The 12,048-nt window shown below is 45.0% G+C and overlaps 1 protein-coding gene across 1 annotated transcript in view; it reads right to left on the reverse strand.

Annotated features, from left to right (window-relative positions):
- LOC147718592 (putative defense protein 1) overlaps positions 1–11,807 on the reverse strand; it is a 61,195-nt gene extending 49,388 nt beyond the window's left edge. The window contains exon 1 of the mRNA XM_086918542.1: positions 11,556–11,807. Coding sequence (XP_086774668.1) covers positions 11,556–11,757 — 202 coding nt within the window. The 5' untranslated portion in view covers positions 11,758–11,807. The remainder of the gene's footprint in view (positions 1–11,555) is intronic.
- Positions 11,808–12,048: the final 241 nt, after the last annotated feature.

Genomic DNA, 12,048 nt, shown 5'->3' on the forward strand with positions numbered 1-12,048 from the left:
TTAGTGCGGCACTGAAGCATCATAGGCTCGGCAGAGCATCAGGTTGTCTTTCCATAAATGTTTGTGACATCAATGACCTCAACATAACAGCTCCTAAACAGAACAGTGAATCAATCTTAGCCCTCTCATTGCATCATAACACTAATTGCAATAATTACTTTCCTGTTCTCTTACTCAATTAATATCTTTGTTTACACAATGGCAAGCAGCAGCTTACAAATGCGCAAAATATTAATTTCAGGTGAAATTCTTGAATAAACAGAAGGCATTAGTGCCAAGAGATGCTATCAATTCCCTACATAAAAATAAAAGTCACTGAATCGAGGCTGGGTAATACTCTCAGTGTATTTAACTTAAAAAGTGTACCAACCTCTTCCACACTTAAAGCAGAACAAACGTACAATTTCCACAACCGGACGTTTCTCAACCACAGACCACACGTTTGCAACCACAGCGTTGCATTGTCATTGCTTGGATTGTGTCATTTTACAACTTTCAAAAGGTGATCATTTTTCACTGACATCATACTTTGAGGTTAAACACAACCAGGCAGAGCATTGCAAGTCACCCACTGGGGTACATGAGCCCTACTGAATGCCATAGTATCTCTGCACTCTGACACCTGGGTGAGGGTCAAGACATCTGTCGCAAAACAACCTCATTCCTAAAGCAGGCATACATACTGGCACCCTTGCGCTTAACTTTTACACTGCAGATATTGGACTAGGCCCATATGCAACTTGTCCCCCCTCCTTTTTTTTAAAAGGTAGTTCTAACTGTAAAGAACCTTTGACATTTTGTTTCACTACTGGGCAAGTGCCTGAACACTAAGGGGAAAATTTACAAGCCCCGTGCGTCTTTTTTGCGTAATTTTTAACATGGGAAAAGAGACGCAAAAGTGGGGCAATGGGCTTGTAAATCTGCCCCTAAGTCTCCTATTTTAATAAAGTGCATAATGCATTCTGCAATGCAGCACTTTATACGTTGTATTGTTGAAACTGTTTTTGTAATTCATTTAAATAATTAATAAATAAAAATTATCATTGCCATCACTAGACTAAAGGTTTCTTTTTCGGGTACAAATTGAGGAAAATACAGTGCATGCACCTTGTTCCATTAAACTGTAAATAAGTAAGTAAACTGTGTGGAAATAAACAGGGTTTTCAGAATTCCAAATGGAAATCTAATGACAGTTGCAACTGTCAAGAGCCTAGTTCTGGAAAACAAGTTTTGTTAATCACGAAAAATGATACATACAGGAGAGGCGTCAATTTACTTCCCGCTTAATTAGAAGGCTGTTTTTTTGTGAATCAGGCCTATATAAAAAAGGTTTGCTTGTAGTATCACAAATCTGCTGAGACAAATTTCAGTTAAATGTCTAACCTACCAAAGCATCCTACTCTAGAAACTTAATAATAAGGGTGGCAGGAAGGACATCTAAATGGTTTTTTGTAATCTGTGTGCTTGATTTTTATTTATTAATTTTTTCTCTCATAACGCTGCTCCTGGTTGCACAAACTGCATCAATAACAAGGTGATGGATGAAATGCTAGAATTAATCTGGACTAAGGAAACGCCCTCGAACCCGGCATCAACAAGTCCCTGCTCCGCAAACTCCCGACTATTCAGAACACCCCTGCCAGACTTGTCCTCGGTATCCTGCGGCACAAACTCATCAGCCAACACCTACGTGGACTCCACTGGCTCCCCGTGGAGAAAAGTATCACCTTCAAAATCCTCACTTACGCCTACAAATGCCTACACAACAACGGACCCAAATACCTCAACGACTGAATCAACTTCCACGCACCCAAAAGAAGCCTCCGATCTGCCAACCTTGCACTGGCTGAAACCCCCCACATCCACAGGGCCAGAGCAGGCGGAAGATCCTTCTCTCACATTGCAACCAAGACCTGGAACGAGCTACAGGCAGACATCAGACGTGCCCCCTCCCTGGACACCTTCAGGAAGACTCTCAAGACCTGGCTCTTCGGCTAAACAGATCTGAGGACCCTCTCCTCCTCTCTCAGCGCTGTGAGACCTTCGCAGGTGAGTAGTGCGCTTACAATGCCCCTGATGGATTGATTGCTTGATTGAATCTCAGCCCCTGGCAATCGCTCAGGGCCACATCCCAGTTCAACGCTTTTTGCCCACCATGCCACCTCAGTTTGGATCCAGCCATATGCAAATCAGTCTTGACCCTGCTCCAGCGACAACAGTTCGCCTGAACTTGTCCATTCCATAATCATACACAGAGCTTCTCCTAACATTCCATAAAAACAAAGTTCCTAAAGTTCTTGTTTTGCATTGCTACATGTTTATAAAGTTTTCACTGCGTTTAAGGCACAGCATGATGGCGGAGTGAATTAGTTTTGAGAATTGCAATTATGAGCATTTGCTTCAATGAAAACATGATCTGCTGAGATGAACAGATTTGATGTGCTTTATAAATAAATGGAGGAGAGGTGTGTATGATGAACAGTTATGCAAATTTTCCTGCCCCCTAGTGATGATTCATAAAACCAGTATGTACTGCTAGTCCACGCTGGACTCCCCACGTCCTAATATGAACTTCCCCCGCCTTGCTGACAGCAAAGTAATGCATGGTGGCCCTTTGGAATTTGAGATGTGGCAAGTGTCAGAGTTGGATCTGGTTCTAGCAGGGAAGTTTTAAGGCCTGGGAAAAGTGGGTAATTGCCCTGGACCCCCATATCCCAATGGGCCCCTGGGAGAGTGCACTTTCAGTCTTGATAACGTCTGTCTATATTTGTGTCTTAACCTTCTGCCCTATAATTTAATATTTTTAGGCAATATGGGGGTTTAATTACCCAAAAATGGGCATTATAATGCAAAGTTGTTCCAAACAATCCCCCCACCCCCCACCAAATATTTCTTGCACAGGACCCCAAAATCCTTAAAATGACACTTGGTTGTAGTCTCTGTTGAGGATGCTGAAGTGCCCGCAGCAGTAACTGTAAAACATGTTAAGCGCTCTGATACCCCCGGGTCTAGCCAGCGCTACATAAAACTCTACAAATAAATAAATAAAATAGAAATAACTGTTACCTGAGATCTGCAGTGGTTCTGTCCTGCTCAATCAATTCAAGGGAAGACTCAGCGATCAGGTCTGTACTGTTCAGTGGGCTCTGTAGTTATTTTCTGTGATTTCTATGGTTTGGGAGTGCACGCTGTGTAACTAGAGGGGTCTCTATGTATGCATATGTGGTTACATTTGGAAAAATACCCCTTACACTGTAAAGTCCACTGTGAATGATGTGCTACCTCAGTTATTTACAGTATATTCTGCATCTTTTAACACAATGTGCGGGACAGACAATCTTAACCCTCACGCCATTCCTCTGCCATAAAAGAATAAACTGATGTCATTTATATTTCAGTATATTTTCTAGGGTCATTCCCAACTACTGTCATATAGATGCTGCTTTTCTATATACTGTGTTAAGTTAGCATGAGTTTATTAAATGCTTAAACAACATATTTTCCTTTGGCTTCAGTTTGCACACGACACATAATTGTTTTTGTAGCTTTCAACCTAGACGAAAGATGTGATTTATTTGAGAACAATATGTTATTGCTCTGATATCAGTCGTGCTTGGTACACTGTCTGAACAGTGAGTGCTAACCCCTCTAAGAATAACCTAACACAAGGTTGCTGGGAGCTCTGATCCTCGCACCACTAGACATAACACAAATACAGTTGCTGCCAACATTGGGCTCTAAGCGGGTTTAAGATAGAGTTACTGAGAATGCAAAAACACACTTGATGGTGCTTCGCATGCAGAGAGCTGGTAGCTGATGATGTGATCTTCTCCTACTGACATTTAGAGGTATGGGCCCGCCCTGCTAAAACCCAAATGAGACCTTCTTAGATATAATATAGTATGCTAAATAGGGTGCGCGAAATATAGGTGATACAAATTTCTATTGATTTTTGCATTGTAATATGCTATCACCGTTTGCTTACTATGGATTAGTGACTATGCTGATAACTCTGATCTTTATAATATGTATTCTGGTATTATATAAGATACTGCGTTTGAGAACCTTGCATTGAATAATAAATATTTCAAAATTGCACGTGTCTTCTTTTACTCCCCGTTCTGGTTTGAAATGATTATAGAGCGAAAGAATGTTCATGTGTTCCACGATACCTGAGGTACCCTAAGTTCATGTTCTGGTTTGTCTAAGTCATTGGTAGTTTGTTATGACCAATGAGTCACTGTAGCTAGCTCGGTAAGGGGATTTTGGATACTAAGGTGAGTTTTAGGTCACCCTAATTCACTGAGGTTCCTGATCTTTATGCACAGTTCTGTAAGAGAACGGAATCCCTGCTACACTACTTTGAATAAAGTGTCAGTATTCTTATCAACCCCTATCCCCACCCCCATGAGGTGAAATTTACAAACCTTTTCAGGGACTGCAATGTGGCAGCTTTACTGTTGTCAGACATATATATGCATGTTTATGTCCCAGGATTGCACAGATTTGGATGTCTCCACTTAAATTGTGCAAGCGAATGTTTGTGTTCTAATATAATGCAGTGATTAAGCCATTATAGTGCAATGAGAATGGCTCAGATGTTGTAAGCTGTCTTTCACAAGTTCAGATTCTCAGACTTACCCAACTTAACTTCAGTCTCCCCACCACACTGCTGCCACAGGTTTTTTTCCTAACATCCTTCCTCCTTATGCCCTCTGTTCCTTTCCCCCCTCTTGTTGTCTGTATTTCCCCCTCATTGATAACACAACTCTGTCTCCTCTTGCTCTGCTGAACTGAACTCGCCCTTCCCCCCACTCTTCTGCACTCCCATCAGGAGAGACCAAATGTGCTTCCTGTAGGATCACACCAACCAGCTTGTTTCTCCTTTATGGCATAGTGTGTCACTGCTGGGAAGGTTGGTTTGTTGTTGGATAGCAACAAAGATGGGTCAAGCAAAGTGCTAGTAAGGTTGTCACATAAGATACCATAGTTTGCTGATGTCGATGGAATCTGAAACACTGTATAAATTATCGCTGTCTCTATATGTTTTGTTTGCTATAAATGCCAATAGAGTTGATTATAAAAAAAATACCATAGTTTTCTTTTCGTGTTAAAATAATCTATTGATGCAAATTTAAAACAGCATGAGACCTTTAGCGGTCATGGCTCCAGTCTCAGCTGCCGAACTATATGTAACAGCATAAGACCTTTAGAGGAACAGGCGCCAGTCTCAGCTGCTGTGCTATATAAAACCGGTACAAAAGGGGGTGGTGATGGACGGAGCATCTGAATCAATCAAACACTCACACCCAGTCAAAAGGTCTGGGTTTAATCCATCACCGTGCTTTAGCCCACTCTGCCACCCCAGTTCAGACATGGCCATATGCAAAAACGATGGATTTAGGCCCAGATCTTTGTACTGGGGTGAATGTAAGACATTGTTTTGCATTCTGTCCATCAACTGTGTTTTTTGCAATTTTCACCCCGAGTGGGATGGGTATGCTCAGACATGAGTCCCATGCTCTCCACACCACTGGAGTCAAGCTATCCTAGCTGATGACGGCTGATAGCCAGAAACCGGTCCTAGGATGCTTGATTCCGGTCCATGAAAGACATGAAAGGAGAAGTGTGGCTCAATGGTTAGAGCGGCAGACCCTGATGCAGAGGTCTAGCCTGGGACCAGGGTTCAATTCCCCGCCTCGGCGGGTCTTGGGCTCAGAATTCCACGGACCTGATAATTCTCGCCTCGGTGCCTATTCTAATCATAGAGTCCCACTCTGCAACTCTGGGCAATAGATTGCTTAATCTCCACAACGGCCCCCACAACGCTAAGGATGCCTGGCCTTCTCCCTGGGGGTGCCCAGGAGTGGACACCTCACAGGGAAAGCCAGGACGGGTTCCACAGCGGTATTCGTACAAGCGCCTTGAGACCCTTGCGGGTGAGTAGGGAGCTATACAAGTATCAATTTACATTTACATTACATTACTTGACAGTTCGGGCTGGACTGTTCCCATGAGGCACAGGGTCAAGGCTGATTTGCATATGGCCATGTCTGAACTGGGGTGGTGTGGAGTGCAAAAAAACGATGGATTTAGGCCCAGATCTCTGTACTGGGGTGAATGTATGACATTGTTCTGCATTATGTCCATCAACTGTTGTTTATGCTATGTACAAAAGCATAAGATCTTTGGAGGTCATGGCCCCAGTCTTAGCTGCCTTGCTATGTACAACAGCATAAGACCTTTGGAGGTCATGGCCGCGGTCTTAGCTGCCACGCTATGTACCACAGCATAAGACCTTTGGAGGTCCAGGCTCCAGTCTCAGCTGCCGCACTATGTACCACAGCATAAGACCTTTAGGGGTCCAGGCTCCAGTCTCAGCTGCCGCGCTATGTACCACAGCATAAGACCTTTAGAGGTCAAGGCTCCAGTCTCAACTGCTGAGCTATGTACAACAGTATAAGACTTTTAGAGGTCCAGGCTCCAGTCTCAACTGCTGAGCTATGTACAACAGTATAAGACTTTTAGAGGTCCAGGCTCCAGTCTCAACTGCTGCGCTATGTAGGGAAGCGAGTGGCAAGGGGCGTTTAGTAAATGGAGGAATAGAGGGAACAAGCGGCTCTGGCATCGCTGCCCCTCGTGTCTTAAGAGGTTCTGTATGGAAAATCATTCCAGACTTGTAGGGGAAGTTGAGGGATTGAAGAGGTGAACGGCCATGTTTAGATCAGGCATTCTTCACCTGTATAACCAGCTATCGTCCCTGTTAGGAAGCACTGGAGAAGATTGCCGTGGCTTGCCTAGCCCTTGGGACATTTGTTTATGTTCCAGATTATCATTGGGGTGTAGGAGATGTGACTGTCTGAATACAATGGAGCTCTGATTGCATGAACCAGTCTATCCACTCCCAATAGTGGCAATAAATGACAAAATCTCATGTCCGCTTGCGATCAGGCCCTATCTCAGCAGCAGGGAACAGAAGACGTGTTCACGTGGTTGGGTAGGGGGCCTACATAGGAAAAGCGAGTCCATGAACAAGCTCCCCTTCAGGAAACCGAGAAATGCTGGGGGCAGCCTGCAGATGCGAAAGGCCAATCATCGATACAAGGCCCTATCGATAGCATAAGTAGTAGGAGCCATAGGCTTGGTATACTTTTTGTTTCGGCTCCACCCTCTAACAATCACCCTTAATCAGGAGGTCATCGGAGCCCCCTATAGTACATGAGGCTACTGCACGTCCACCATTTGTCAGCCTCTGCATTTTATGAATGTAGATTAAGCATCAACACAAGGTGGCTTTTCACTGAGAATCTTCCCGTTGTCTGAAGTCTAGCTATAGTGAATTATTAAAAAGTGAGGATTCGAAGCCTTCTTAAATACTCTGTTTCTGAGTGCAGAGCCTTTAGAGAGTGCCAACACTCCAATGTGGCCCCAAACCAAAAGCTGGGTATTTCTGAAGCCGATGGGCAGGCTGGGAAAGGAGCCTTGGTACTTCCCATCTTTCCTCTAAATGTTCAGCATTGAGTGCTCACAGCTTTCAGACTTTGTTGTAATGTATTTCCTTTAACAGTGTTACCAAAACGTACAGGTGCGCCAAAATTCAGGATTTAGGACAGCTCCAAAACCATCACTTCCTCAACAGATTCTTCCAACAGGAATTGAAGTCCCAGGGTAACTATTAGTAGATCCAGGATCCAAATTCTTCCAAATATTCAATCATGAATCATCGGACGCTAGCCCCGTAACCTCTGGGCCCTCACTCAACCCCAGCCAACTCTTGACTCTTGTTCCTGGCCTAGTAGCCTATTGCCTCTCATTCCTGACACAGCAACCTCTTCCCTCTCATTCCTGACACAGCAACCTCTTCCCTCTCATTCCTGACACAGCAACCTCTTCCCTCTCATTCCTGACACAACAACCTATTGTCTCTCATGAAATTGTTCTGAAATCAGGACAAAACGCCACTAGTAATGATGTAGGGCTTAATATAAAACCTGCCCGTGGCATTAAGAGAAGGTTGAGGTACAACGTTGGTTGTGAGGCTACTCATGGAGTATGTACCATCCGCCACATATTGACTCCAATAGGCATCTGGGATGGGTAGGTGGACCTTTTCAGTGATGGAACAAAATAATTTGATTACTTTTGCATCATCTTTCAGATACAGGCTGTGTTTGATGAAAGGGGGAGATTGTAGGCTCAGTGGCTTCAGGCAGCTGCACCCATGCTGAGACACCATCACACAAAGCATGTTCCGCTACACAAAATCCAAAGATTTATTCCACCAAGGGAGCTGACCCGCACAGTGTTCAGAGGCCAAAGTGGTGGATGCTGACAGGCTGCAGGTGAGAAGAACCTGGGGAAGCCCTGTCGAACGCTTGAAGGAAACATATGTAGAAGACATGTATAGAGAAGATATCTGAGGAGAGACACTTCCATGACACTTGCTTTCTGCAATGAGAAATAAGCTGAAGAGCATCAAAAGCAGGAAGTCAACCTAGATCCATCAGGGTCAGATCAAGGCCAAGATTGAAGAATACCCACAAACAATAATATTACATACAATGAATTGAAAGGGAATTCATTTACATAATTAGTAGCTATCCAGACTATCTGGCGCGGATACGTCTTTCTTGGATCTACCCTCGTCTGTCCTGATCTGGGGGGTCACGGTAGCCCGTAATACTTCCAGAAGAAGCGGCCAAAGTGGAGCAGGAACACTGGGCTCTGTACTCTCCACAGAATGCCAAAGGCACTTAGTTGAAACTGGACAATGTACAAGAGCCCATTGTAGCTCTCATGACATGGCTGGAATGTTGACTGGAATGGGGAATAACACAAATGAAGCAAGACAGACACGCCCTAGTAGAAAGGAACTGGCGAGAAATTAGAAATTCCAGGACAACAGCACGGGTATGAGTCAATCAAGAGAAGGGGGTGATTGTGACTCTAAAAAAAGATTGGCCTCACTCTGAGAAGACAAAGAGAGGGGGTGGGGGGGGCTACTTGGAGCATTATTGCCAGGGCTGCAATTGGTTCAGCAAAACGGCCCTGGAGAATATTAACATCTGCAGTGAAGAAACTCGAACACAGAAGAGGACTCGCCCAAAAATAGTAATGCTTCGAAGGGTTCAATGCAGCTGCACATTGCTCCATTAGCCAGACTGAGTTAATTGGGCTGTCAACCCTCGTGGCCCTCATTGCTTAATTTGAGCAGGTATGTGACAAGGCTCAGCATGAAACTCATTTCTAAATTGAGGTGTTCGTGGTCAAGACGGAAGTGGTTCCAGAGTTGCGAAAGAGCTACTGCTGTTCCAGAGATGTCTGAAGGAACGGCTGCTGTAGCAGAAGCAACGCTAATTGTGAGTGACACGGAGCCATTATTATTTTTAAAAAAAACTGATTTACAACTCAGCAAAGAGGCCTCGGTATAGGAGCCACAGAAGCCCCTTTAGGATTTTTGTTTTGAAATTAAAAAATAAATTGAAACTTTGAGGTATTGCTTCTCATTTGTGATGGAGTAATCCAGCAAAGTTACAATGCATTGGCACAAACCGCCTTAACGGCGGTTCCCTTTCAAGTTTGACCTGTCTGCCGGTTGGATGGGCATTTCAAAATGTGGTGGCTTGCCCCTCTTTCTGGGTGTGGCAGTAATTTTCCAAAAACTAAATCAATCACATAGTCAATTATTGTTGGTGCATTGATGAAGAGAACTGGCCTGGCTCTTTAGTACTTTTCACAATGATGAAATGCGGAGCCAGCTGAGATTCAGAGCACGCTCCTTCAAACTGTGCACAGAGCAGCAGGCACTGGCCCTCCGGAGATATTTCTGTGGCTCAACACAATGCAGGTAGAGTCTGATAGCCAAGTTTGGATGGATGAGAATGAGAGAAACTGAGAGAGAAAAACAGAAAAAATGAGAAGAGAGGGCGAGAGAGGGAGCAAGAGGATATGTGATAAAGTGCAACATAGGAACCAAAAGAAAAAGAAAATGAGAGACGGAAGAAAAAAAAGATAACTGGGGAGACGGAGGAGGAAGAATAAAAGGGATCAAGGAGAAAGTGTAGACTGAAAGGAGTGAGAGAGAGGAGGAAACAGAGAGAAAGGGGTAGAGAGATAAGAGAAAGGCGGTAGGAGAAAGAGATGGACAAACCAGAAAGGGGTCGTGAGAGTGGATAGATATTGCAAGCAGCTTTGACTCCTGCTGTGGCTCGTAGAGCCGAGTCAGGCTCCGGGCTTCGCCCCTCCCATGATCCTGCCGGCGTGTCCTCCTAGATCTGCTAAGGTTTGCTCAGATCCTGATGGGGTACAATACAATTGTGCACTGTGTTTGTGGGGCTTCACAGTGCATGATAAATGCACACTACTTTTTGTGCTGCGTTGTGTGCATGAAGGCACATGTAAAACATTGGCAAATCTGCCCTGTTATCAGCGCTTAATTTGTGCCAGTGTTAGCTGGTGCTCGGCACTTGCACCTATTTATACACACCGGCCCTTCATTATGACACTCTACCACATGGTGGGGATGCCTGTCTGTTTTTAAGACCAGCAAAGTGTTTCCAGTTCCATATACTTAAAAAACATACCGAACTGGCTCGTCTGGTCCATCCTTACAGTGTGAGGTGCCTGGAATCGTCCACAGGGTCCCACCTGTATTGGTGTGATGGTGAGTAGGTGCACCGGAAGTGGCATTTAGAAAACCTTTCAGGGGCAGTGGGTGGTGTGATCCCCAGTGATCCACTGACCAATAAGTTGGACATGGCACTTACTTGAATACCCATTACATTATAGAGTTGAGTACTGCCTTAATAATGGTGCACCCGGTAACTTCCCACACAAATCTTCAGTAACTGTTCCCTTAGTTTCAAAACTGTGGCTTCATTCGCTCCCCATTGTGTTAATACTTTAGCAGGGCCGACCGGGATCCACGGCATATATAACCTACCCCCACCCCTAACCCGGCCGCATACTGTTCTGGGATCAGAGCCTCATAAAAGAGATGCTCTTCCTGTGTTTATAAGGTTCCTCAAATGCCGTGCGCCGCTTCTCGGAGCTACGTGTACACCACAGCAACCATCAGCAATAGTGTGAAAATACAAAAGAGCGAAGTTGCGCTATCAGCTCTTCCGTTACCGCTCTGCGGTTTGAAAAACACATACACTCGCTCGGCAACCTGATAAAAAAACACATATTGCAAAATAAGTAATGTGCCACCAACGATCTGTCTTTAAATATTTTTATTCTAAAACGTCCACTGCCCATCCCCACTAAAAATACCCCCCCCCCCTCCAAAATAAGCTTGATATTCAACAACCTGAAGTAGCATGCTACCAATACCGAGTTAGGGATTGTCCTCATTCTGCTCGCCTCAGAAGCATGAAGGGCGAGTCAGCCATGCCTGAACTGTAACCAATGGACAGTAATGGCCCCTGCCTGTCATCTTCTCCAGCGGAACTACAGCGCCTCGAGGCCCCCACGGGTGATGCAGCCGCGCTCTACATATCTTGATTAAGCTACTGCTGACGTGATTAGAATAGGTAGAAATACAAAAGGGTTACCTGTCACTGGTTGGCCGATCTGGTTAGGATTCATTATTTTCATAGTGTAGGGGGCTCTGCTCGCCTGAGGCACGATCCCTCTATGCATGGGCATCATGTTTGCGCACGCAGAGGGGGGCGCCCCATTGGGCAGGGCCGAAGAGAAAGGCACCAGGCAGAGGGCCAAGGCGGCCAGAACGAGGTAAACGCAGGGTTTCTCCATGGTTGGCCCAAGGCACCGTCCCGGCTGAGCTCTTCAGCAGAATACGATGCGAAGGGTCCTGGGCTGCGACCTAAGAAGCCTCCATGAGAGGGAGGAACTGGACGGGAAGTGGGAGGGGACCTGTCAGTCGTGTTCGCACAACCATTCCATTATTCTTATGTAAAGCAACCAATGCCGCGGCATAATCCATAGCAGTATATGTCAGGCGTCTGATGGTGCAACATTCGCGCGTTAGAGCAGAGTACTTTGTCGGGACTTACAATTAAATACTTAAATAATTTATTTTAGAGC

The sequence above is a fragment of the Lissotriton vulgaris genome, chromosome 4_1 (assembly GCF_964263255.1).
Source record: "Lissotriton vulgaris chromosome 4_1, aLisVul1.2, whole genome shotgun sequence".
Classification (NCBI taxonomy): domain Eukaryota; kingdom Metazoa; phylum Chordata; class Amphibia; order Caudata; family Salamandridae; genus Lissotriton; species Lissotriton vulgaris.